Below are 20,886 nucleotides of genomic sequence, written 5' to 3'. Positions count from 1 at the left end.
AGCATGGAGAGGGTCCAGAGGAGGGCCACTTGCATGATCAGGGGTCAGCAGGGCAGGCCCTATGAGGACAGGCTACGGGACCTGAACCTGTTCAGCCTCCATAAGAGATGGCTGAGGGGGGATCTAGTGTCTGTTTACAAACTAGTCAGAGGGGACCAGCAGGCATTGGGGGAGTCCCTGTTCCCCCGAGCACTACCAGGAGTGACTAGAAATAGCGGTCAGAAGCTGGCAGAGGGTAGATTCAGACCAGACATCAGGAGGCGCTACTTCACTGTCAGGGCAGCTAGGATCTGGAACCAACTTCCAAGGGAAGTGGTGCTGGCTCCTACCCTGGGGGTCTTTAAGAGGAGGCTAGATGAACACCTTGCTGGGGTCGTTTGACCCCAGTGCTCTTTCCTGCCATGGCAGGGGGTCAGACTTCGATGATCTGCTCAGGTCCCTTCCACCCTACAAACTATGAAACGACACCTAGCAGTGAACCCCCTCAGCTCCTTTGTGCTGCAGTTATTTCGCATTTTGCTTGTAAAGGCCAGAGGCCAGCAAGACCAAGAACCCCTGCTTTGTCAGCACCAGCAGTGGGACGCACAGACCTCCTGCTTTTATCTCACCAGCCACTCCCCTTTGCAGAATGGCAGACCAACTGCTTCTCGTTAAGGGCCTCATCCTGAAAAGTGCTGAGCACCCTTTGAAAGCTTGATAAGCTTTTAGGAGCTGTTGAGAGCTCAGTGTGCCTGGTTTCTTCCTCTTGTGAGCAGCGGCCATTGCCTGTCAGATTATTTGTGCGCTGTCTGCAGCGGTGAATGGTACGGAAGAGCAAGCTGCATCACAGCAAGGGGGAGAGTCAGCAGACAGGACAAATGCTCTGCTGAACGTTAGTCCATACTCAGAAAACCCTGGTAGAATCCTCTTGCCCAGAGAGCTTCAGCCCCTTTGCTAGGACTGCTGAGGGTGGGCCGCCCTGTGGGATCAATCGGTTGCACACTCAGAGGTGTGTGCATTTTATTCTTCATGTTCCCTGGTTTGGCATGTCAGTTGACACCTTATTCTCAGACTGCTGCCCTGGGGCCCTTGTCCTCACTGAACAGCCCCATTAGGGAGCTTCTGGCTCTGTTACCTGGATGGTGGGTGACAGGTTACAGTTGGAGAAAAGTTCAGCTAGAAGCAAACCACACAGGGCTCAGATGCTCCCAGACAGCTGCTCCCTTCACAGGTGCATCGGACTGCCTGTACCACATCAAGTTCTTGGTCCAGCTTATCTGGTCCCTGCCACCAGCCGCTGCATGATCCTTCATGGGGAAGTGCAATCTCCCCCATGCACTTGGCTCACTGCAGAGCAGAATGTAGGGCTAACAGGAAGGGGGTGGGTCACTCTTCATTGAACATGTGAAGCAGTAAGTGGCAGAATCCAGCCCAGCTAAAGGGTGGAGAAGTTGGAGAGGAGGAAACTAGCAGCCAGGGCCTGTGAGCAGGAGGGGGGGTGGCACAGCCAGCCTCTTGGCAGAAAAGGAGTCAACTTAGCGCTGCACATGGGGGGGAGTAAGCCTGAGTGACTTCAGGATGAAGGAATAGGCGATTTCTGTGGAAACAGGAGCTGCGGGGAAGCAGTGGAACACAAACTGAGAGAGGCGTTGGAGTGAATTCCTTGAACAAGCTCCCAGGCCTTGGCCTCAGGTCCCCACAGCGTCCTGATGGTGAGGAGACTGCAAGCATAATCCAGAGGTCTCACTGTCACTCAGGGAGGCTTATTAATAGCGCTTTTCTTTTTTGTGTGTTTCTGCGCTATGCAAGTTGGTTGTCCTTGCCAAAGAGAAATCCAATCTGCTAAACTCAAATGTGTTCATGTCATATGCTGTCAGCCCTGGCACCTCCTCACCCAGTCAGCATCTGCCAAGAGAGCATGGCTCCATGGGCTCAAAGCAGCAGCAGCATCAATGAGGGACTCTTGTCTCTGGGCAGTCAGAGGTGGAGTAATTCTTGTCAACTCTCTGCTGCTGCGCCCAGTTTTGAAAGGGATTCTTTCCAAATCAACCAGGCGGAAGCTCACTCCAGAGCAGGGAGGGGGTTGCAGGGGAGAAATTTTCCAGTCTGATACATGGGAATGCAGCTAAAGGTGATGGGGAGTACAGGGAATAACTTGGGCAATGGAAAAGCCCTGGAGATTGCGCAGGAAGACGTAGATGAACTGGTTGATCTCCGTGCCTTTTCTGTTGCATCTAAACCCTTCAGGGATGTTGACCGTATGCAGGTTAATGGGTTAGATTCCTGATGTTTTTCCAGGCCACACCCTGGGCCTCTACTCTTTAGGCTTACTCCCTGCAGGCCTAGTGTACCCCAAGCCTGCAATCAGCACCTCTCTTTTTTTTGTGTGCAGAAAACTTACAGGTCTGGGATGGGAAACAACAGGCTCTTTGTGAGCTTACTTTTATCTCTCTTTACTTCTGAGTGAGTGAGTGAGAGGACTCTGTCATCTTGACTTTGCCAGCCTGTTTATTATGCAGGAGGCCCCAGCTGCCTCTTGTCGGGAAATAGTCCAGTTAGAAAAGCTCATCAGGGCCCTGATTGCAGATTGTTAGTAGATCAAAGGCACCGCATTGTTCCTGCAGGGGGATTATAATAATGCAAAGCTGCTTGTAATGAGAGCCCAGGCGTGCAGTATCCCTGCCCCCTTCTTCTCCCCCACCCTTTCACCCTGCCAGTGCCAGGATATATCTCTTTATCTAAAGTGTCCAAAGTGACAAACCAAGGCAAGAGCATAGAAATCTGAGCACATGAGAGGCCAAGGGCTTTTGGGGCTCTAAACTTTGCAGAGACCAGTCAGTCTCAACCCATGTTCTCCTGGTTATTCCTGTCCCAGGCCTCCCCATGCACCACTTAGTCACAAAGACTCGAACATCCCCTGCTACTCCAGTTTCAGGTCCTCCCTTCACAGAGCTCTACCAGGGCAACTTGGTTTTTCTCCCAAGCAGGCTCTGAAACATCCACTGTGGTGGTTTGGAAGATGAAATTCCAGTATAAATTGTTCCCTGCTGCCCGCCTCTTTCTGAAGTTCCCTGCAATCCCAGTTACACGTGGGACTTCTCTTTGCTTTTGGATCTATGCTGCCACTGCGTTGCTCGGCTGCTACTATGTCTCTGCCACACATCCCTTCCTGAAAGTCCCCTTGCGGGTGCTGCCAGTGACTGTGAGATCCCTCAGATTAAAAGGAGCCATGCTGCTTTAGAGACCCACTCACTCAAAGCTAAGGGGCCTCAGGTGTGTTTTCTTATAAGAATGTAAACCTGAAAAAAGGGGAAATTGTGCAAAAGAAAAACCATTCCCACCCACCTCAGTGGGGCTCCCAAGCATTCACCTGCCACCAGCACCCCAAGTGACCGCATCAGTATGCAGATGTGCAGCTTCAACAGGCCAGTCAGAATCATAGGGCATTTTTACACATGCAAGCACCACAGCACTGGGCACTTTGAAAAGTGCCTGGTGTTGCGTCACTTGCAGTTGTATAAGCAGCAAAATGTGCATCAGCGCACAGAAAATGGTGGTGGTCTGCTTTTGAACAAAAATACAGAAAGGTGTTTTAGTTCAAAAGTGCACTGCTGCCATTTTCTCTGCGCTGACATGCATTTTGCTGCTTATGCAACCGCAAGCACTGCAGCACCATGTGCGTCAGCTTGTGCGCACCAGATCTCCAGTACGTCTGGGTATGAAAATGCATGTGTATAAATGCCAATAGAAAATTAAGGTTGAAGGGACCTCAGGAGATCTTCTAGTCCAACCCCCTGCTAAAAGTAGGACCATCTTCAACTAGATCATTCCAGCCAAGGCTTTGTCAAGCCGGGCTTTAAAAGCCTCCAAGGATGGAGATTCCACCACCTCTCTAGGTAACCTGTTGCAGTGCTTCACCACCCTCCTAGTAAGAGAGTTTTTCCTAATATCTAACTTAAACCTCCCTTGCTGCAACATGAAACCATTGCTTCTTGTTCTGTCATCTTTCACAGCTGAAAACAGTCTAGCTCCATCATCTTTGGAGCCACCCTTCAGATAGTTAACGGGTGCTATCAAATCCCTTCTGTCTTCTTTTCTGCAGACTAAATAAGACCAATTCATAGATTCATAAATGTTAGAGTCGGAAGGGACCTCAGTAGGTCATCAAGTCTGACCCCCTGCCCTGGGCAGGAAAGAGCACTGGGGTCAGATGACCCCAGCTAGGTGCTTGTCCAGTCTCCTCTTGAAGACCCCCAAGGCAGGAGAGAGCACCACCTCCCTTGGAAGCCCATTCCAGATTCTGGCAACCCTTACCATAAAGAAGTTCTTTCTAATGTCCAACCTAAATCTGCTCTCCATCAATTTGTGGCCATTGTTCCTGGTTACTCCAGGGGGTGGATGCCCTGATGCCCTCCCCTGATGAATTTATAGGCAGCCACAAGATCACCTCTTGGCCTTCTCTTGCAAAGGCTGAAGAGATCTAGGTCCCTCAGTCTCTCCTCGTAGGGCCTTGCCTGCAGGCCTCTGACCATACGAGTGGCCTCCTCTGAACCCTCTCAAGATTCTCTGCATCCCTCTTGAAGTGCGGCGCCCCAAACTGGACGCAGTACTCCAACTGCAGCCTGACCAGTGCTGCATAGATGGGAAGCATCACCTCCCTGGACCTGTTCATCGCGCATCTGCTAATGCATGATAGTGTGGTTAGCTTTGTTGATCAGTTCATCACATTGATGACTCATGTTCGTCTTGAAGTAGACGACTTCAAAATCCCTTTCCGCTGCTGAGAAGGTCATTCCCTAGCCTGTAAGTGTGTTGGTGGTTCTTTTTGCCCAGGTGCAGCACAAAGTTGCTGCACTTGTCTTTGCTGAACTGCATCCTGTTTCGTTCTTCCCAATTTCCAACCTGTCCAGGTCTGCCTGGATCCGTTCCCTTGTCTCTGGTGTGTGTTAACTTTGCCACAATTTGGTATCACCTGCAAACTTGGATAGGGTGCTCTCCATGCCCTCATCCAAGTCACTGATGAAGGCATTGAATAGCACCAGTCCGAGGACCAAGGCTTGTGGGACTCCACTGCTCGCATCTTTCCAGATCAATATTGACCCGTCCACCACCACTTTCTGGGTGCAATCCCTAAGCCAATTTGCCACCCACCTGACCATGTAATCATCTACATTACAGCCTGTCAGTTTATTTATGAGAACAGTTTCCTCACTCCCTCTTCATAAGTCATGTGTCCCAGCCCCCTCACCATTTTCACTGCTCTCCACTGGGCTCTTTCCAACTTATTCACGTCCTTCTATAGTGGAGGACCCAAAACTGGACACAATAAGACGGCCTGGTGGATAAAGCACTGCTAGGCACCTTACACTCACCCTACCATGAGTGCCATTTGTGGGGGAGCTGCAGTGAACCGTGGTAGAGGACTTTGGTATGGACACATGTACATTTGGAGCCATTTCCAAGCAGTTGGTATATTCTAATTGTTATGCATGAACAAACTGGGAAATATCAAATGTAGCAAAATTGCCCCAACTATAACCCTGCTTTAGCCAGGGATAAAGTTGGAGCAGTTTTGTAACATTTTCATCCTTCTCAATGTGCCCACACAAAGCAAATAGAACGTAGCTGCTGCTTTTTGAAATGGCTCCAAATATATATGTCCATGCTCTGTCACACAGGTGACCAGACTGTGGTATGCATGTCCCAAGTGTCATGGGAAGTCTGTGTGTGGGGCACACGACAGATCAAGGAGGGGACAGGGAGCAGAGCAGCAGATAGGACAGGGAGCAGAAAGAGCAGCATATCAGGCAGAGGAAGGGAATTGGAGTGGCACTTGGGGATGGTGCAGAGCTAACTTGTAGCATGCCTACCAAAAAAATTAACCAATATTGCCCTATCAGAAGACCCTCAGTGGAGGTAAGGCCCTTAGGTTTGCTTTCAAGTTAGCAGTACTCTGGACCCCCAAGACACACCCCGTAGAAGTGCAAAGCCTTCTGTGTCTCATAACTCTAACTTCCATCCTGTAGCACTGTACTACTTGCTAATGCAATGACCAGCCTAATCCTGTCATTACAGTTCTTAGCATCCTCACCTCCTGGTGGAAGAGGGGGCAAGAGAGCTAAGCACACACTCAAGATCTCTTACTTCTCAACAATACAAACTCTGTGTTGACTTTAAAACTAAAAACAAAACAAAACCCAGTTGACTAACTTGTGTAGCACTAAACAGAGCCACACTCTGACATCTTGGGTCTGTATCCAAAATGAACAGGGCAGCAAAGGTCCTGTCTAACAAGTCTGCCTTCTTATATGGACCCTGTAGCTGCAGGATCTAAGGCTGTGTAGTACCACACTGTTTTCAGTTCCTGGGAACATATTGAACTTCAGGTAAATACACAGAGGAGAGGAGGCAGCAAGACAGCAATGCATGGCAGATGTTTGTCAGGTTGCCTAACTGCTGTGGTGGATGGCCACCCACACATACCAAATTGTATTGCACCCTGTCAGGCCATACTAGGTACCTGAGGACAGTGATGATAGTGGGCTAGTGACTGAAGGCTGCTAGGGTGTTGGGTATGAAAGCTGGCATAAACTGTGATTCCCTTGCTTTGTTAGCACTTGTTTTTGTTGAGAAACCTTAATTCTGATATAATGAGGTTTTGCTTGTGAAGATTTCCTGTATTTTTTTTATTTGTAAAAATGGCTGAAGGCAGGCTGAGCAGTAGGACAGAAGATCCATCTGGAGAATAGGCCTGTAGAGCTGTTCAAAGTATCTCCCTCCAAATTAAACCTTTGCACGTTAGTCAGGGTGCTTCAGCCAGTGCCTAAAACTTCTCTGCCAGCAGCTTTAAGCTGTTCACATGCAGCTGTGGTATCCTGGCAACCTGACAAGCTTTGAGTGTTGGGCAGAGAAAGCTTAAGAGTCATTTAAAGCTCTTTCCATCAGGAGCAGAACAGATGGGATTATTTTCCTCTCTCTGCTCAGCTCTGCTCCAGATCTCCTGGCTAGGCTCCATGCTCCTCAGGTCCTGGCAAGAACCTTCTTCCCCACCTTCTCTGCCCTCTCAGTGTTTTCCTTGTAAACTTTTGAGTGCTTAGGTTGTGATATATCTAGATTTAAGTGCATCTTACTTAAGTGCTTGAGTTTACAAGTAGGCAACTGGGATAAGGTAGCAAGAGGGGGAAGTAGCTGGGGAACAGTTGTGGCCAAGGGATCTTCCCAAGAGCGACAGGAAGGAAGCTGTTACCATACCTGCCTCTAGGAATCATAGGAAAGTAGGGCTGGAAGGGAGCTCCAGAGGTCATCTATTCCAGCCCCTTGCATGATGCAGGATCATCCCTATCCAGACCATCATATACAAATCAAATGTCTTAACGTATTAGGAGAACTAGATGGCCAACCCTGACACCAACCACAAGAGGTAACACCTTAATCTGCCATGGATAAAAGCAGGGTCACTGTGGCAGCCAAATCTCTGCTGTGGCAAGGGTGTTAAAATGCACTTGAGAGATCCCAAGAAGAGGGCCATGCCCCTTGCTACAGAGGAAAGTAAAGAAAGTAAAACCCCCCCACAGTCTGTGCCAGTCTGGCAGTGGGGTAAGCCAGGTCTGACCCTGAGCAGAGGGGCAAGACTCTCTAGCCAGGAACCTCTGGGTTTAAGTCCCAACAGGAACATTGGTACACCCCAGTCAAAATCCCTGATCCTGGCTGCAGCTAACATCCAATGCTTTGAAGGAAGGCAAACTCCTCCCTCCCCTTACCTCCAACATGCATGTAGTAGCAGGAAGGGGAAAACATTCATTTCCTGCCTCTTGTGGGAACCAAAAAAGCCCAGGAGCATGGGAAATACTGAAAGTAGAACATAGGCATAGTTACACCTGATAATCCCTGACCTTAATAAATGTACCATGGTCTTCTCTATGCAAGTGGAGCATGAAGTTCCCAGCTGTCTATACTAAAGGCACCCAGCACTATGTCTCTGTCCCACCTTGCTCAAGGAAAGTTGTTGGTGAGTATGTCTCTGCATCTGGTCCAGCATTTACACCTTAATTACAAAAGACAAGCGGACCAAAACAATTCTTCCTGCAAAGCTCTATGCAGAGAGAGGCTAATAGGAAGTAGCCGCAATCCCGTTGATGACCACAAGGGGGTGAGTGTGGCCTGCAGTTAGCCATTGAAACACTCCCTCTGCCTGAAGAAGGGTGTTTGTACCTGAAAGTTTGCAAAGAACAATTGTACAACTATTTAGTTGGACTAATAAAAGATATCACATTTACCCAAAGAACCTTGTTAACCATTGAAACACTTCAGTTCCCTCCAGTGCTGGGAGCCAGGAGGTCAGTAACAGCTTGGGTCAATTTCTGAGAAGCAGGAAGTGAAAGTTTAGCTCAGAAGAAGAGCTAGAAGCACTCTGATCCTGTGAGGACAAGCACGGGACACAGAGGGAACTAGGAACTGGGTGATGCCACCCAATGCAGCACCCTGGACTGAGCTGAGGGAAGCACAGGCACCACCATAAAGGGGATGAGTGCATGGGCTCAATATTTGGCTCCTAACCTGAGCTTTGTGTAAGGGTTGGTGACTATCCCTTTGAGCAGAGCCCTTGGCCTGCAGAGTCTCTCTGCAGCTATTTGTGTTCTCCTTGTCCAGCTGCCCCATGTGTCCTTTTAACCAGCAGGTGGTAGATTGAATATGTGCCCAGGCCCAGACTGTCTGTGTGTGCCAGTTTGCTCTGCTTGACTAGAGGAGCTCTGCATTTCACTGTGGAAAGCTGCCCTGGGAGTGTTCTCTGCAGCCCTTCTGACCAGCAGGCCGGACTTGAGTGGGATCCCCTGTACAGACTCCTCTCTTCCAATGAGGGGTGGCATATGCTGTTTTGGACACCCTGGATGAGCAGCAGCTTAGCAGCCTGTAACCCATTTGTTGCTCTGGGGCATGACTGGGACCTACAGCCTGACTCCTTCCCAATGTCATAGTATTCCCATACTGGGTCCAGGGGCAGAACCTTGTCTCTGTTTAAATCTGAGCCCCGCTGTCTTGCACCAGGAGAGTGAGTAGCTTGTTGACCAGCTCCTCATATCTGCTGTTCTGTTCCCTAGATGGAGGCCTGACCATAGCTGTCACTCCCCCCAACCTTCCCTCCTGTCTTCCCCAGAGCCAGAAGCCCCCCAGGAGAGGATACGAGACAGGAGCATCCTTTAAGGGAACTCCTTTGTCTGTGGGTTGGGATAGTTGTCCACCCCTTGCTCTATCTTGAGCCCTCCCAGAGCTTTGTGGACAGCTCCTCTGGCACATGAGGATATGTAGCCATGGCAGGAGGCCTTACCCATCTAATTGCTGGTTTCTGTATTAACAGCCACTGTTTGGGGTGCCCCCAGTCACTATGGAAACCTTTTTTAAAAGGCACTTCAGGAAGAAGGGGTGTTCGAGGTCCCGGCGTGCCAGTGTGGCAGTGCCCACTGGCAAGGTCCGGCGGCGCTCATTGGTGGGCCAGCCTTCTGCCTCACTGGCCCAGCACCGCTGCCGGTCCAGCACCCCGCTCCAGGGCCTCTCACTGTGCCTGGGCTCCCCCAGGAAGGGCAGCTCAAGCACCCGGCGCCGCTCCAGCACCACTCCCCCATGTGTCAGCCCCAGATTCTCAGTCCAGAAGAAGCATGGGGGCCAGATGCGTGCCATCGACACCCACCTCATGGGCCCCTCCATGCTACTGGCCAGCCTCATCCAAACGAGGGAGGAAGAGGAAGGGAAATGGTTGCCTTATGAGGAGGGCTCTGGATCCGAGTCACCCCAGGAGGGCCCAGAGGAGGAAGCCTACTGGGAAGAGACTGTCACCTCCGGATCTGAGGAAGCAGAGCAGGACAGGCATGAGCAGCAGGCTTTGCTTCCCTGGCAGACCTGGCCCCCTGTGCTACGCCCTCTTAGCGTGGGGCACCTCCTGCGTGCTCCACGCTACCTGCGCCGCAAGTCATCTCACCTCCTGCCTGCTGATGTGGTGTACAGCAAGGCAGCCTATGGGCTGTATGGGAGCTACCGGCGCCTCAGCCAGCCACGGCGCGCTAGCGAGGTCCTCACACTGGGTGTGCTGCTCCCACAAGGGAGAGCCCAGCTGGCCACCAAGAGACAGAGGCTTCTCTCCGAAGGCATGCCACCAGCATCAGCAGCCCCACACGAATGTTTGGGAGCAGAGCCTGCCTATGGCCCCTGTACTGGTGCCTCCCCTGAAAGCTGGAGCCCTTTGCTGCTGTATGTATGGTGTTCCCAGAGGAGCAGCATTCAGGGGGCTGTCCAGGCAGGGGGTGGGGGATGAGTGATACACAGTGCAGCAAGATTGGAGTAGGGAAGGTGGGAGTGAGGCTGATAGTGGCATGATGTACCAAATACTAAGTGGAGGGAGAGGGCTGGGGTTTCAAGCTCCCATGGGTCTCACTTAACAGACCCTGTGCTCAGTCCTTTCAGCTCTCAGTGCATTTGTGGATGCAACATTTTGGAGATTGGCTATGACCAAGCAGAGGCCAAGGAACTGACATCTCCTTTTCCCTCTTTCTGAACTGAGAGTCAGAGGCCAGAGGAGACAGGTTTTTGTCCACCCCTTGCACCAAAGCCAGAGACTGAGGGGTGTGAACTGGTGATTAGAGGAGGGCATTTGATGGAGAGAGAAAAATGCTTCTGAGCTGGGAGAGGGATATGGATATGGCTAGAGTCTGGAGCTGACTTGCTGCGCAGGGCCCATGTGGCTGCACAGTGCTTCTCCCCACAGCTGATGGGAATGGCGCTCCCATGGCTGAACAACTCCAACCCTGTGTCATGTTCTTGGCCTCAACTGAGCAGCTGCCCTGCTCTACCCAGGTGCTGCCTCAGCCTCAAGAAGGTAACTGCCCTCAAGCACCTGACCTGCAGGCAGAAAGCCCCTTATGAGCCAGGGCCTACAGGCAGCCACCCAACTTCTTCTGGCTCTTGATTCTCCACCAACATGTGACACTCAAGTGAGGTGATGTCCCAAGGTGTCTGAGTCTTCACTCCTGGGAGCTTCCTGGCTTCTCCTGCTGGGGCAAGTCTAAGATTCCTAGCTTTATAGTGGAAGGCATCATAGGTGGTGGATAGTCAGCTTTGGGACTAATCCAACACCTCTGGATCTAGAGGCTGGGTTCTCTGTTGTCTGTGCTAATGCCAGCTTTGTTAACTTAAAGCAGGGGTGTCAAAGATATGGCCTATGGGCTGGATCTGGCCCACAGAGCCCCATCATCCAGCCCCTGGTGCTGCCCCTGGGTCTTGCATGCAGGACCTGGGCTGGTCTCACATGTACCAACCAGCCCAGGGCACACGCTGCACATAGTGCCTGCCCCAGCCAGTCCAGTACTGCGCTGCATGAGGTGCCTGCCCCAAACTGGCTAGAGTGGGCACTGAGTGCGGCGCAGGTCCCAGAGCAGCACTGTGGTGAGGGTTCTTTGGGCCATATCCAGCCCATGGGCCAGCCCATGGACCAGCCTTGCACCACTCACCCAGCCTGAGAGACCAGATGACTTCGATACACCTGGCTTAAAGCCTCCAGCAGATCCATAAGCTGCGTCCTGTGACAGCCAGCACTAGAGGGAAGAAGAAAGCCACAGGTGTATGGTTGGGAAAGGGTTCCACATGGGCTTCCAGATCCCAGCACCTTCAGCAAACCCTGTGCTGATGAGTGGCTGGGGAGGGTGGTATTGTCCAGCCTCTAATTCCAGGGTACTCAGCATCGTTTCTGGGCCCTCTGCTGGGAGTAGTGCTAAGGGCTAATGCTCTACCCCATCCACCACCAGCATTGCTTACCCAACTGAGGATCCATGCAGTACCTTACACAAGTCCACCTTCTGATGCACTGTTACAGCCACCCTTCCCTTGTCTTCCAGGAAAGCCATAGCCAAGTCTGGCCTCCAACACATGGTCGCACAGCCAAGCCCCGCACTTGCGTTGAGGAGTGACCCAGAGAGGCAGATCCGCAACACTGTGGACTGGAGCGTAAGTTGTGTTTCATGTTGCTTGCAGTTGATTGAGGTTCTGTGTTACTGCATTAGGTTTATGGCCTTGCCAGTGAGGAGAGCAGGAGGGACATGAGTCAGTGCTGGTGGCTTCTGTTTTGGCACATTCGTAGCCTCACTAGCTACCAGCCCTTGGGTGCCAGGAAAAATGGGGCAGCATGCTCATTTCCCCAGAAGACAGGTGTGACTACTTGGAGAGTGGAAATTGGCTTCTAGAGCAGGGAATGGAAGTCACCACTTTCTCCTCACCTGAGATGTACACGCCCCTTTGCACAGGCAGCTTCAAGCTGGTTTCAGGCCTTGTCCTTTTGAGTTCTCCTATCCTGGAGCAGGAAGGGGACAGCCTCTCTACACATGCTGTGCTCTGGGGTACTCAGTCCTATTGGAATTGTGTTCAGAAGCAGTGAGCTCACCTGGGTGCTGTAGAACTGGTTCCAAAAGGAGGAGAAGCAGTCAGAGGGTGAATTGATTGCTCTGTGAAGAGAGCTGGCCATTTCGAATTGGCACTAAGGCCACTTTTATACCATTTCAATTTAGGGGTTTCCATCACTGTTACGGTGAGGGGCCCAATCCTTTTTATTCCCTTCCTATAGGCCCTGTGGCTGCAGGGGACAAGCTGCCAGCAGGCTGAGCAGCCTGAGTGGGCTGCTACTGGATGGGTGCTACCACTATGGAGGGAAAGTCTGATGCCCCCCACAATTCAGGGCCCACCAGCTGCTCGCTCACCCTGCAGCCACAGGAGAGGCGAGCAGGCTTCACAGGGAAAAAGGATCAGGCCCCTTGCCACTTTTTTTTTCTCTTCAGTGGAGCTTGCCCATGTGAGCTACCACTGGGACATGCAGCCCCTGAGCTTTCGGGGGGGGGGCTGGGCCTGGGCCGGGCCTGGGCCTTCTCTTTGCGGCGGCGGCACTCCCTGGGGGTGCTAGATTAATGGGTGCTGCTCAAGCTTGCAGGCAGCACCTGCCAGATCCAGCTGTTCCTCGAACCCACATGGGGAGCAGTGCCCAGCAGGATTCCAGCACATGGGTTTGGGGAAGAGTTGGACCCAGTGAGTGCTGCCTACAAGCTAGGGCAGCACCCACACAGTTAGCACCCTGCCTGAGTGGCTCTGGGGGGCGTCACTGCTGTGGAGGGAAGGACCAGGCTCCCCTGCAGCACGGAGCCTGCCTGCTTCTCTTGCATCCAGGGGGCAAGCTGCTGGTGGGCCCTGAGCTATGGGGAGCCCCGGGCCTTTCCCCTGGAGCCATTTGGGTGGGTGGCTAGTGGGTGGGTGCTGCTTCAGCTCATGGGCAGCACCCAGTGCAATTCAGCTGTTCCCTGATGCCCTGAGCCCAAGCTGAGGCAGCATCCACCTGCTGGCAGCCTGAGGCTGCAACGTTACAAATAGCTACGTTGCAAACTAAACTACTTGCAACACAGCAAACTCATTTAAATCATTAAAAAAACCCTGCACGTGTACAGTGTGACACAATTAAAACACAAAAACAACCAATTTTCGTTATGTGTACAAGCACCCTAAGTGGGATACAGCAGTGCACCAGCCCCTAAAGGGAGAACAGGGCGGTCCCTGGCAGTGAGGTGTGTTTGCCCAGCAGTGCCCTCTTCCAGGAGCCACATTGTCTGGGACACTTTGCAGACAGGCTGCATTAAATCATGCAAACTGCTGTATGGAGTGGTCTTAGCCTCAGTCTTCAGAGAGAGATTACACGCTCTCCTGGGGCTTTGCTATATCTGGGCCAGTTGTGAGCTCTGAGAGGGTTTTGATTTCTTTCTGAAAGTTGGGGTCTCCGTGCCCCCTACGATCACAGTGCCTGATCCTTAGGCTTTTACATCTGACTGTCACAAGCAGGATGCCTTGAAGACAGTGGGTCCTGAGCAGTGTTGGGACCCTTTCAGTCCCTGAGATCAGCACAGTGCTCCTCCCTCAGGACAGTATTGTCTTATGCCTTTCAGGAGACTGCAGTCTATGGGGAGCACATCTGGTTCGAGACCAATGCGTCTGGGGATTTCTGCTACGTGGGGGAACAGAACTGTGTGGCCAAGATGCTGGTAAGTTAGCCTCAGGTAACCAGTGGTCAGCCCTGTTTCCTTTGGGGAGGAGACTTAGTGCCACCTAGTGGAGACCCCTGGAATCCCTCTCTGCACAGCAGTTTAGGACTAGATGCAATTGAGGGTTGAGCAAAGAAAAGACTAATGCTTGTGGGAGAGGGAGTGTGGTCTCCTCCAGACTTTGCCTGATGCTGAGGCTGCATCAGGGCTGGAACTTCATAGCAGGTGTGTTGCCTTTTGCAATCTGTTAGGGGTGGCTTTATCAGGCAGAAGTGTTTACTGGGAGGGGCTCCTGTGATCTCAGACACCCTGAAAAAGGAACTTGGTTCCACAGTTTCTTCTGAAGGACCTCACAACAACAGAGCGAGCCAGGAAATGGAACTCCAGGCATCCACTTCTGTGACCTCAGAAGCTGGGCTGCCCACAGGGGCACACCTCTCTGAGGGTGAAGTTGCACATTCCATTTGGACCATACTAAGAGCACTTAAAACATAAGCATTTGCATGTTAAAGTTCATGAACTTGTGCTAAGTGCCCCTGAGTATCTCAAAATTATACCAGTCCAGGTGAGGGTTAACTCTGGGTTGCTAAGGTTAGGGTAGCTTCACAGCAGTAAAATGAGCAAGTTAGTCTTCCAGCATCCCAGGATGCACTGCTCCAAGCCCCCCTTGCACATCCTCCCCCAGCAGCAGGGATAGAACTTAGATGTTCTGGCTCTGGCCAACCCTCCAGGGGTGAGTCAGAACTGTGCAGGCAAACGGTGATATTAATCCTTAACGTGCAAAGGCTCACAGCATATTCTAGCTTTAACACTGTTTATCATTCCAGAGATTTGGCATGGACTAAGTATAACATGTTGCTTCACTCTGCATTCAGGTCGGATTCAGCCCAGGGTGCTGGGGTAGAGATCTTATCTCCCCAGTAGCTGATCATTGGCTCATATACCATGAGCCTGAGGTGTCAACCTGTTCCCAGTGGGCATTGCCAGGTAGTGCTAATTGGACCCTTGTGGCAGTTTTGGGAGATGCGTAGGATTGGCTGGCCAGCGGGGTGTCTCCTCCCCTTTTGCCACAGAGGAGGCTGCTTCAGGGCAAGGCTGAGGCAGGTTGGTGGAAGAAGGCTATTTAGACCAGGGGAGGCTCTTGCCTACTGTGAGTTCAGGTCCATGCTCATTCCTCCATCTGGCTTCCCCTCCTGCAGAACATGGAGGTGTTCATGCTTGGGAGCTCCCCCAGGGCATGGGGTGGAGATCTCAGGTTTCCTGACTGGTAAATCAGTAGCAGTATGAATGGCTAGCTCTTTTTTTTTCTGTCTGTCCCAGCAAAAGCCTCTGTCCAGGCGCAAATGCGCAGCCTGCAAGATTGTGGTGCACACGCCCTGCATAGAGCAGCTGGAGAAAGTGAGTAAAACACACTACAGCCTGTTTTTGGATCTGAAAAGCTGGGGCAGCCCCTCTGTGGTCAGCCTGCTCTCTGGCATGAGCTCTGAATGCTGCAGTTACTGGGAGCTATGTACTGTCCTATGAGGGAGATACCCCACTCCACTGCCCCTTCAGAAGGCAGCAGACTGCTTGGAGGTCTCTGTACACTTTAGTCCCCTAGTGCAAGTTCTTTTACTGGGGAGTGAGTTGGGGCATCTCCAATAAGCAGCACCTGTCCTAGGAAGCCCCAGGACCTGCCACATCAAACTAGACCTTAGTGGGTTCCCTTCAGATGATGCTTTCACTGATGCCTTGCTTGTGTGCATTAAATCTGCAGATAAATTTCCGCTGCAAACCTTCCTTCAGGGAGTCAGGATCGAGGAACGTTCGGGAGGTGAGAGGCTCTGTGGAGCTACTTCTAGTGTTTGCCAGGGGGAAATCCCCTACCCCTTTCCCATTTAGTGGCAAAGGGCTTGAGGAATGAGGGAGGGAATGGACAGGACAAGACTTGGCTTGGTTTGTTGTGGAGATCTCAGAAAGACTGGCTTCTGTCTGCTGTGGGCAGGGGCTCAGACTTTGTGTTCCCCTTGAAACTCCAAGAGCTCTGGAACTGGAGGGGCATCATGTGGGCTGGTTCTGTGAAATAAAGCCAGAAAGAGTTGTTATAAGTGATGGGAGGAACTCAGGATCCTTACAGTGGGACCTGCCACTGCCCAGGCAGCTGCTGACCAGCACTCTGAACTTCCTGGGCCAGAGACATCTGTTTCCTGGGAGGAATGTCAGCCTGCCCAGTGCTGCCTTTGAGTGAATGAAAAAGAGCATGGCTGATGGTTGGACTCTTTCAAGCCTCTAAGGGAGTCCTGTGGTGTTTAGGGAGAAGTATTGTGTCTTGCTTTATTGCCCCCCAGGCTGTGTCCAGTAGTAATTCACACTGGTGCCAGAGAAGTGCCCGCTTAGTGCCACTTACAGAGGAAAAACAAATGCACCCTCTGGAGAGCTCTCCTGCTATCCTCAGCACCACTGGAGTAAGGCTAGTGAGCGTACCCTGTGCCTTTCCTAGGGAGAAGCTTTCTCAGGTGCTTAGGGGACTGGATAGGGTCCACACCAGCTAGACATGGGGCAAACCAAAACAGCTGGCATCTCCAAGGGTGATTTTGATGAGATGTGGACCTAGGGTCTCCCTGGGGGAGCTACACAGTGAGGGTTCACCTGAGCAGCACTGTGCTAGCTGTTAAGATGGAAGCAAAGCTTGGAGTCTGTTCTCTGGAGAGTCTAAAGAGAGCATAGCCCAACCAACTTGGAAGGTGCCCATTGTTACAGTACCTGGGACCCTTACCTCCAGGAACTACCTTATTAGTTGTAAGCAGGAAATAAGGCTAGACCCCTGAAGGTGCTGTAAAGAAAGTACCTTCCAACCACTGAACTACTTTGCAATAGAATACAGAACTAGGAGTACCACATAAAGTACCCAGGAGTACTTGTTAGTGATGCTCATACTTTTGGCCCCTCAGGCCACATGGATGGTATGGGGTGGTCCACAGTGCAGATTGGGCCCCAGCCACCCCTGTGTGCTGGGATTGGGCTCCAGTGCCCTGCATCACAGCCTCCTGGAGCCCAATCCTGGCTGGGTGGGGGCCAGCCAGAGGCAGTGCGAGGCCCTGGGGCCTGATTCTGCCTGGACAGAGATGGCATGGGGGCACACCACCCCTGCCTGGCTAGGATCAGGCTCTGCAGTTCCAGCACCCCCATCTGGCCCCCACACACCAGGATCGAGCCCTGCTCTGTCCTGTGTTCCCAATCTAGCATGCAGGCGCACAACCCACAGGGCTCCCCCTGGATCCGTGTGGAGCCCTGCAGGTTGAACAGCATGGCATCAGGGACTGGATGTGTCCTGCGAGTCAGGGGTTGAGGACACATCCAGCTGTTTGATGGCACATGAACTGCATCCTCACCACAATTGTGACAGGACACAAAGCACACTGAGGAACAATAAGCAAGCATAAGGCCATGCAGGCCTATTTTCCCCTTCCCATTGTATCTCAATAGCTGCTGAGTGGGGAGCAGGGAAGTAGTGCTGCTGTACTGTGCAGTGACCTCAGGCTCCCCCAGCAGTGATACCCCCTCTTCTCTGAGTGAGGAAGACAAAGGAGAGAAGAATATGGTGTACGTGCGCGTGCACACACACATACTGTCTCTGTCTGTCTGTCTGTCTGTGTCTGTCTGTCAAAAGTTTGAAGGAACATATTGCCCCTACCCAAATCAGCCCCCTGGCTGGGATGATGGAAGTCCCTTAACAGTCATTAAGCACTAGCATTGTGCCTGGCTGCACTCAGACTGTGGAATGAGTCATCCCTGCCCCACAGGGCTCTTGGCTCAGGCGCTGACACAGATGATGGATGTGTGTGTGATGGGCTAGCTGGCAGTGACCTAGCCCAGGGGTTTTGAAAGGGCAAAAGATGATTGGAGGACTTGGGATTCCCTTTCCTCACCAATCAGGCCCCAGAGACCCCTCCCCCTCCCCCCCCATGTCCCAATTGGCCCCTTGGGTCACCTGGAGGGGGATAAAAAGGGCAGCGTGGGATGACTTAGGGGAGAGACCAGTGAGGGACAACAAGGAAGGAGCTTCACAGAGCTGGCAAGAGCTGGGCCAGCAGGGCAGAAGCAGTGCCCTGGAAAAGCCTGAAAGAGCAGGACCTGCAGGCAGCAGTGGGACCCTCAGCAGTGTGGTGTGCGGCCAGCAGGAGAGGCTCCCCACTGGGCTCCAGGATCCCCAAGGAGAGGCTGCAGCCAGCAGGAGAGGCTCCCCCCGCTCCAGGAAGGATCTGAGCAGCGACCTGAGAGGTTCCCAGCTCTGCTTCCAGCTCCTCCAATCAGAGGCCAGGCAGTTCAATGTGAGGCCGGGGCTCCGGGAAGGTCAAGACCCCTAGCAGGCTGGAGCAGTGCCGGCTGTGGTGGCTGTGTGGCAGTGTTCCTGCCTACTACATGGGAGATTTGGATTCAAGTCCCAGCTGAGGTGACTTGGGGTGAGTGAGATAACAAGAAGTAAATCTTCTTGCAGTGGAAAGGGACCGTTGTGTTTTCCTCCTCCAGGTATCAAGGCTCTATATTTCCTTGTCATTTGACATTTTGCATTTTGTGCCTTTTTATATTTCACCAGCCTGTATTGTTTGTTCTGCTGTTTGTGTTTTATATTTTGTTAACCCTGTTGTTTGTCAGTGACTGTAAGTGTCTAATCTTTGTTGAATCCTGCCCCCTTGGGGCATTGTAGTGTCCACTATACCCTCTGCTTTATGCCTGTTATGTTCCCAGTATTAAAAGGTATATGGGTAAGTCCCCACTGGTGGTCTGGCTCTGCTCTATAGGGGGAGGAGAGTCCCTACACCTCCCACAGCATGTGTGCACCTGCTTTGATCCCTTCAATTGGAGTGGGGGTGCCTCTTGGAGTACCGCCCGGGTTACATGTGCAAGTGACCTGGCTCCCAGCATTGCCAGAACAAGGAGGCACCAGCTATAGCAGTGCTCGTTGGTGAACTGTTGGTTTGTGTGGATGTGGCACTACCTGTGATTGGGAGTGGGGTGGGGTGGACAACCCAGGAAAATGGGGTGAGCATGATGGGTTATGTGGAGCTGTGTGCGTCTTCCCAGCAAGCACCACAAGCTTGGCAATGTTGTGTTTTTGCCTTCTTCATCCGTGTGCTCAAGGTTGCAAACCCCTCCAGTGCTCTCCTCACCATGAACTTGGCTGGGCATCTGTTTTTCCCACTAGGGATTTTCATACTTCCTTTGATATCTTTATTCAGTTTTCTTGTTGCGGTTATGTGCCTGTTCAGAGGCACTAACAGGCTTTTGGCAGAGATGCAGTTTGTGGTAAGAGGAACAGTTCAGACTTGCTGCACTCCTCTTCCATTTATTCGTCTTAATTGTGTGTGCCTCAGTGCTGGCGTGTGCAGAAAGTTCAGCCTCTCTAGTTTGTCTGCTGCCCACCCTCTGGATTTTCATGTTTTGCACACTGGCTCCCATTTCTTTTTCTGGGAGAGGAGCTTTGGAGGTCCGCACATGTGAATGGTACTCTTGCTGCAGGATTGAAGGGGAACCTGATGGGCCAGCATCCCCCTTCTGGAGAATAGACTGTCTATCCTAGGAGTGCTTGGGTTAACCTGGCTGCAGATAAGTTCCTTAGGAACATAGCTGTCAGGTGCTGTCCTGAGAGAGGACTAGTCAGCACACACAAGTTGCCTCAGTTTACATTGCATTGCTCTAGTTATCTCAGTGTAACTTGTGTATGCCGATTAAGTACATCTGTTTAGAATCACATGATAGCCAGCTAAAGCAGTATAAGCTGGGTTTATCTGGTAGGGATAGGAAGAAAAAGAAGTGTGGGCTAGTTTAACTAAATCGGCACTCTGTATTGTTCTGGCTTTAAGTCAGCCTTATGTGTAAGTCAACCTCACATTTTCAGGTTCTGTTTTAAGAAAAATAGCTTTTTCCCTGACTATGACAATGTTCTATGTAAACATGTTACATGTTTCTGCAGGTGTCAACTGAAAAATAGCAGGATGATTGCCTGATTATGGAGGCCTGGTTGTAGGCCAATGCTACATAGAAGCTGAGCGTGGTTATTATGGTTCTTTCTGAGCTATAAAAAAAAGTTTGAGTTGTGCATAGAACAGTTTGGCAGAGGACACATTTGGTTGTATCAGCCCAACCTGACCATAGGCAGTAACTGGCTGCTTCATTCATTCCATTTGCTTTTGAGACTGAAAACCAGATATTAGTTGAGATGCTGCAAGGAACCATGCTTATTTGGTTAAACTCAGCTCTAATGTAGTACAACAGTGTTCCAGGCATGGGTTTCTTCTGAGGATTATTAAGATTCAGGGTAAAGTGCAAGGGCCCTTGCATCTCTTGGAGATCTTTGTGTGGGCCCTTGTCTTCTGTGGCCTGGCCCGGAGCTGAGTGCTGATTGAGGTGAACCTCTTCATGGCTGTTTTGGGAAGTTCATAGGGACTCCTGCATTCCCCCCTCAAAGCTAAAGAAAATACAAGGGAGAAATGTTCTGGGTGCTGGCCTAGGAGAGTACTGACTAGGTCGTGTGTGTACATCTCTCTGCCTTTTCATAGAATCATAGAAGTAGGGTCGGAAGGGACCATGTAGATGACTTCAAGACCGACCCCCCCGCCTGGGTGGGAGAAAAACTGGACTCAAATGAGTCCAGCCAGGTAGGCATCAAGCCTCTTCTTAAAGACCCCCAGGGCAGGAGCCATCACCACTTCCCTTGGAAGCTGGTTCCAGCTCCTAGCCGCCCTAACTGTGAAGTAGTTCTTGCAGATGTCTAATCTAAACCTACACTCCAATTTGTGTCCATTATTCCTTGTTATGCCAGGGGGCGCTAGGGGAAACAGTGTCTCCCCCAAACCCTTCTGGTCCC

The 20,886-nt window shown here is 51.6% G+C and overlaps 1 protein-coding gene across 5 annotated transcripts in view; it reads left to right on the top strand.

The window, feature by feature from the left end:
* The window catches only part of DGKZ (diacylglycerol kinase zeta), a 104,931-nt gene that overhangs the window by 52,403 nt on the left and 31,642 nt on the right, over positions 1 to 20,886 (top strand). For 3 of the 5 annotated variants that reach the window (XM_019519299.1, XM_019519300.1, XM_019519301.1), the window contains 4 exons: positions 11,862 to 11,970; positions 13,944 to 14,039; positions 15,360 to 15,437; positions 15,796 to 15,852. In XM_019519299.1, the coding sequence (XP_019374844.1) occupies positions 11,862 to 11,970; positions 13,944 to 14,039; positions 15,360 to 15,437; positions 15,796 to 15,852 (340 nt within the window). Of the gene's footprint in view, positions 1 to 9,337; positions 10,222 to 11,861; positions 11,971 to 13,943; positions 14,040 to 15,359; positions 15,438 to 15,795; positions 15,853 to 20,886 lie in introns of those variants that run through there. The other 2 variants (XM_019519298.1, XM_019519297.1) reach the window with 1 other exon arrangement.

The sequence above is a fragment of the Gavialis gangeticus genome, unplaced genomic scaffold (assembly GCF_001723915.1).
Source record: "Gavialis gangeticus isolate Ggan-Ray unplaced genomic scaffold, GavGan_comp1, whole genome shotgun sequence".
Classification (NCBI taxonomy): Eukaryota; Metazoa; Chordata; order Crocodylia; family Gavialidae; genus Gavialis; species Gavialis gangeticus.
Note: the sequence above shows the minus strand (reverse complement) of the source record. Positions and strands in the feature narration are given on the sequence as shown.